This window comes from Acanthisitta chloris, unplaced genomic scaffold (genome assembly GCF_000695815.1).
Source record: "Acanthisitta chloris isolate BGI_N310 unplaced genomic scaffold, ASM69581v1 scaffold40383, whole genome shotgun sequence".
In the NCBI taxonomy this organism is placed as follows: Eukaryota; Metazoa; Chordata; class Aves; order Passeriformes; family Acanthisittidae; genus Acanthisitta; species Acanthisitta chloris.
This window is the reverse complement of record NW_008666146.1, coordinates 14063-20022: the sequence shown is the minus strand read 5'-3', so window position 1 is coordinate 20022 and position 5960 is coordinate 14063. Positions and strand designations below refer to the sequence as shown.

Below are 5960 nucleotides of genomic sequence, written 5' to 3'. Positions count from 1 at the left end.
TTGTCAAACATCTATTTCCAAGGGATGTCAAATAATAAATGCAAGTCAGAAAGAGAGAAAGAAAGAAAAATGGAGAGAATGCAGACTGGGAGAAGAACTGGGGTGTAAATGCCATCCCCAGATTTACTGTGTGCAAACTTTATCCAAACCCTGCAGCTCCCACAGCACAATTGCATGGGATTCTTTTTTTTTTCCTGCCTTTGGACATTGGTAGCACCTACTGATTACATGGAGAGAGTAACAACTGATTCCCTCAAGTCTGTCTGCTCCAGTCAGAGAATAAATCCTCCTTCCAACAAGTTGTTCTTTCAAGGCAATTTAACAAAATTTGTCTGTTGACAATTTCTGGTGTTTCTGTGTGGCAGCAGTTGTTGTTCTGCTGTCCCCACCACAGAGCTAGTGGTGGGCACTGGCTGGGGGACTGAGGGGCAGTGCCTCACCGGCCGATGTGCCTCCACTAGTGCTAGTGGAGGTTTTCATTCCCAAATGAAACTTAGTGGTGTCCTGTGTGCCCATGGGTCCCATCTCTGCTCTGTCCTGAAGGTGATGGTCAGAACCTGGTGACGGAGGACGTGACGGTGGTGGAGGGAGACGTCGCCACCATCAGCTGCCGCGTCAAGAACAGCGACGACTCGGTGATCCAGCTCCTGAACCCCAACAGGCAGACCATCTACTTCAGAGACTTCAGGCGTAAGTTCGTGTTCCTCATTTGGTTACAACTCCTCCTGCCCCTCACTGGTGTTTGCAGAGATCTCTCCTGTTAATGTGATGCTGAGCAGTTAGAGTTCAGTTGGTCCTTGCGCAGGTAGGTGAGACAGACGATTACAATCTCTCTCCTTAACGGAACCTTCACAGTCCCCTCCGAAAGTCAGAGCGTCTTGCTTTGCAGTAGGAATGGATTGTCATAATTCAGGGTGGATTGCAGTTGAGTGCCAAATATTTAGCTGACACAAACAAATTGAATAGGGCAGTGCCGAGACAGCGCAGCGTTCTCAGAGGGAATCTGCGGCCCGAGGACTGGAAATTTCAGGACAATCTGTGCTGCTTTATGCCCAAACCGAACTCTCCTGTCGCTCACATGTCCAGTGAATGAGTCTGGCTCTGTGTTCTGAGATGACAATGCCACAGGGGCTGCAATGAGAGACTTCAAATGGTCTGTGCCAGTGTCAGTGTGGGCACAGGACGTGGCTGTGGCTGTGCCCAGCATTGTGGAGAGGCACAGCAATCCGTGTGCTCTTCCAAGGCAGGTGCAATCCAACACAGACACAGGGGATGGCTTGTTCCAACTCCCTGTTGTTCCAGGCCCTCATGTTTGGCTGGTGAAATTCTCAGTGCTCAGTTTCCAAATTCTTGAAAGAGTTTGGACAGCCATTACTGGGCAGGAAACAAAACTTTCAACTCTCCTTTTCCCAATTTTTCTCATTCACACTGTCCTTGAGCTGTACAGTCAGTGATAGGTCTGTGTAGACACCTGAACCATTTCACCTACACATCCCTAAATCACCTGATAATAAAGCCAGAGATCTGATGCTGTGCTTGGTGGTTTCCTGTTGATTATTATCTGAGATAGGTTTTCTGGGCCTGGCTTTGAGGAGGGAAGCAGGGTGGGAGCTGACAGGAGCCCGGGGTGTGAGCCTCACTGCTCAGCTGTCTGTGGGCACCGTCAGGGTGTGCTGGGAAGGGGTTGGTGCCTCTCTCCACGCAGTCACCGCGGCTGTGCTTGCCCCACAGCGCTGAAGGACAGCAGGTTCCAGCTGGTGAACTTCTCCAACAGCGAGCTCCGGGTGTCGCTGACGAACGTGTCCATCTCTGATGAGGGAAGGTACTTCTGCCAGCTCTACACCGACCCCCCCCAGGAGATATACACCACCATCACAGTGCTCGGTAAGGACCGATCCCGGGTGCTCAGGGCACTGGGAGAGCTCCAGCCCCATGGGATGTGAGTGCTGAGTGCTGCCAGTGACAGCAGCGCTGCCATTAGAGCCGTTCTGCCGATTAGCGGCGCTTTTAAGGCTCCATTAATGGGAGAACCTGAATCGGGGAGGGTGACTTCGTGTAAGATCTCACTCGCTGATTACTTTAAATCTTCCTTCTTTTGCTTAATGAGATTTGGGTCTTAGGTTTTTATAGGTTGTTAAGTAATGTTTATAAGCAGTTTTACTCCAGCTATTGCAGTTATCAACACCTTCAAAGTTTCCGTGTGCTTTCCAGCACTCAGACAGGGGAAGCTCTTCTAGCTCCTCTCTCTAATCGTACTCAGGCAAAAACAGTTTGCTGGATTTCATTTCGCTGCTGGCAGCACTCGGAAGGTGTTTGAAATGGGAATACTCACTTCATTCACCTGTAAGCCAGCGCCGCGTGTCTTTCAAGTGGGAGACATAATGCAGGGTTTTGTTGGGTTTTTAAACATGAATCATGCTTCAGAACTGAGGGGAAAGTCTTTCCTTGCCTTGTGCTTCAGTTGTTTTTGAGAAGGCTTTGTGGCTTGGCCAGTGTGTGCTGCCTTTCCCCCACACCTGTAAAGCAGGTGGTGTTTTGTCACCCCCGTCGTGTACTCGGGCCAGACCTCAGCTCAGGCAGCAGGGACGGGGGAGGCTTATTATTAGGAGATAAAGGAGGGGACAGGTTGTCTTAGCACTTGTATGGAGAGATTGGGCACCGTGACACCGAGGATAGCACGTGTTCCCTGTCTTCCCTGTTAGTGACTCCCTAATTAGGGGAGGAAGGAGCCAGGGTGCAGGTTCTCCGTGTCGGCGTTGGCTGCTCCTCACAGGAGCACGTTCCCCACCAAAGATCTCGTGGGTCGTCATCCAGACGTTGGTAGATCTGAAGTTGTGTCCCAGAGTGGCTCTGCTGGTCTGTGGCTCAGGAGAGCAGAGCGAGGTGCTGAGGGTTCCCCTTCGTCGGCGTTCGCTGCGGCGCTTCCATGGCTTCGGTGACACGATATGTAGATTTATTCATGCTTAATTGGAACATGTGAAAGTCTCAAATATGTAGCCCGTTCTGTTCTTTTTAGAGAAAAGCCACAAGTGACTAATTAGTCCATTTGATCATCGGGATGGTATTTATCCATATTTGTTCTTCATTAGCTCGAAGACCTGTGAGTCACATCTGAACTGTGCAGTTGCTTAATCACATTGATCTGAGCAGAGTTGAGTTTCCTCTGGAAGGTCTGGGGTTTTCTGAAGCCGTGACTCTGCCACACAGACTCTCGCTGTTCACTTCTCCCTGGGATTTGCCTCACTGCCAGTGCTTTCTGGGCAAGAGGTTTCTCATTCCTGTGTTGTTATTTTTAAGCTCATTTGTCCCATTTCTGGGCTGTGCTGCAGTGGTTGTTCCCCCTGAAGTTACAGCCTGTTCCTCGGTGTTACTGGATGATTTTTCATCCTGTACAGTCTCCCAGCTTTGTGTTTTGGGAGAGTCTTGATCCAGGGAAGATGTGTGCCTGGGGGGAGCGGCAGGTCTGCATCCCAGAGGAGTTGCTGTCAGGCGTGGCTGGGTGCAGAGCCAGCTCGCTCCCCTCCCTGGGGGTGGGAGGCAGCAGCGTTCCCAAGGTGATGCTGTTCACTCAGGGTTTGCTCTCGCGGCTGTTCGAGTGTCTTAAAGGAGGTTGATGTTTGCTGGCCTGCTTCCACCCGCACGGCTGGGGCTTGGAGCTGAACAGCAGGAGAGAAAAATTGCCGTGGAGGTTAGAGGCTCAGTAAGTAATGCACTGCCAAGTGTCAGCTTTTGTGTTTCCTCTCCTTGTCAGAGAAGTCAGGAAATGTGCACGGAGTCAAGCTGGATTTTTAAATAGCAGCACACACCCGGCAGCGCGGGAGGCTGCGGCTCCCCCCGGAACGGCGCCCGCCTGCGAGAGGGAATAGAAAGTTACAACCCTGATAAGTAATAATTTGTGAGACTGTGGCGATTATTAGGTGGAGAGCAAAAGTGCTCACTCCAATTACTGCGAAACCACCTATCAAAGGCTTTGATTGATCGAAAGATCAAATAAATGCTGGTTGCTCATTCCCTTCAGTGGATTTTGCAGGTTTTCCTCAAGGTTTTGTCTTGTGTTTAGTGATCAAAAAATGTGCTTTTCAGCCTGTAAGGGTGTGTTGTGTTTTCTGTTCCAGTCCCACCACGCAATTTGGTAATTGATATCCAGAAGGAAACGGCCGTGGAGGGAGAAGAGATCGAGCTGAACTGCACTGCCATGGCCAGCAGACCAGCCACCACCATCAGATGGTTCAAAGGCAACAAGGAGCTAACCGGTAGTCGTGTCCTCTCAGTCGCTGGCTTTGTTCGGAGGGCTGCAGTGATTTATGTAACGTTGGGTGTTTGTTCTCTGCTGCCAGTTTAAGGGGACAAAAAGAGGAAAAAGTGGAGCGAGCGCTTTGAGCGCCAGCTGAGGAACAAAGCGCTGTGTGGGCAGACAGATTATTCCCTAACGCAGGGGGCTGAACTCCATTTGGTCCTGTGCCCACCTGCCAGCCTGGAGTGCCGGCTCCGGAGTCCTGTGGTAACTGCAGGTGACCTTGAGGAGCCCAGAGCTGTGCACTGAATTCATTGCTGTGTGGCTCGTGCAGCTTCCTGCCCTGGATTAGGGACAAGAGGGATCGTCTGCGCTTTGGGCTGGAAAGATTTGCAATTCACCTTCACGTCTAGCTCCCTTGTTTAGAGAGCGTTTTCCCTGTGCTCGGTTGAATATTCATCCAGGATGGGTTTCTCCTGCTCCCCGAAGTCTGGTTGCTCCCGGTACTTGCACATTCAAGTCACTGACTCTGATTGCGTGTGACACGCTGTTAGTTTAAGTCTGCATGTAGATGTGAGCTTGGCTGACAACACCTTTGTGCTTTACCCAGTCTGCGACACTGACGGGCTCTCCGCAGAAGTCCAGACTCATTACCTCAAACCCTGCCCTGCAAGGGCAGGATAAAATCCTCTCTTTAGTTGGAAACATCTGAGCAGGCCCCACGCTGGGAGGCTGCGGACACAGGTGGGCTGCAGACCTGCTGGGTCCCAGCACTGTGGTGTGCAGGGCAGTGACCATCCCACTCTGGTTCCCTTCCCCATCCCGGTGGGCAGCTGTGGTGTGCAGGGCAGTGACCATCCCGCTCTGGTTCCCTTCCCCACCCCATTGGGCATCAGGGCAAAGTGGTTGTCCCTTTGTGCCTGGCCTGTCCAGCTTCTCCACTGAGATTTCTCGTGTTGGCAGTCACTTCCCAGCTTTCTGCTCTCTGGGAGGAGAGCTGAGCTTGGTGCAGTACCAGCTCACCCTGCTGATTCTCCAGATCGCTTGCTAACAGAAGTAGGGAGACCAGAGCACTTGGTCACAGGGTGTGAGTCGTGGGACGTGTGGTTTGCCCACGGGAAAGCCTTTGCTCTGAATCCTGAGGGGTGTCTGTGCCCTGCCCTGTTTCATAAGAAATACCTGGTGTCTGAAGAGCTCTGCCACAGGAGTTCCTCTTAGCATTTGGCCTGTGAGTTCCTGAACACAAAGGCACAGATCAGAGCGTGGAGGGCAGAGCAGAGCTGCTCTGTCAGCAGGTGCTCCCTGAGTTCCTGGAAAAATCCTTTTTCTCCTGTCTTGTGCTCCTGCTCGTTCCCGTGCCGCAGCATCCCTCGGCCTGGAGCTGGGCTCCCCTCCCAGCGCTCCCACCTCAGGCAGAGCACTGCTGGCTGCTCCTGCCTATCGATGCCACTTCGAATAATTCAATCTGTTTAATCACTCCTGCAGCTAATTGTTGCTGCAGGAGTGGGAGGGGATTTGTAGCACATTGATTCAAGAGTTTGGGGATTTGGGGTCAGTGTAAGGGGATTGTCAATCGTTGCAGTAACGTCGTGTGGACTTTAACTGGCCAGGCCTGACGGGGAGGACGGGACAGGTGTCTGAAGGGAGCAGGGCAGGGGGAGGAGGTGGCCTGACCCCGTCCTGTCGTCACTCTCCCCAGGCAAGTCGGAGGTGGAGCAGTGGTCTG

The 5960-nt window shown here is 52.1% G+C and overlaps 1 protein-coding gene across 1 annotated transcript in view; it reads left to right on the top strand.

Moving 5' to 3' along the window:
- Positions 1–543: 543 nt before the first annotated feature.
- The window catches only part of CADM1 (cell adhesion molecule 1), a gene marked incomplete at its 5' end in the record, with an annotated part of 18545 nt that continues 13128 nt past the window's right edge, over positions 544–5960 (top strand). The window contains 4 exons of the mRNA XM_009071981.1: positions 544–690; positions 1732–1884; positions 4116–4253; positions 5934–5960. The exon at positions 5934–5960 is cut by the window's right edge and continues 135 nt beyond it. Of these exons, the coding sequence (XP_009070229.1) occupies positions 544–690; positions 1732–1884; positions 4116–4253; positions 5934–5960 (465 nt within the window). The remainder of the gene's footprint in view (positions 691–1731; positions 1885–4115; positions 4254–5933) is intronic.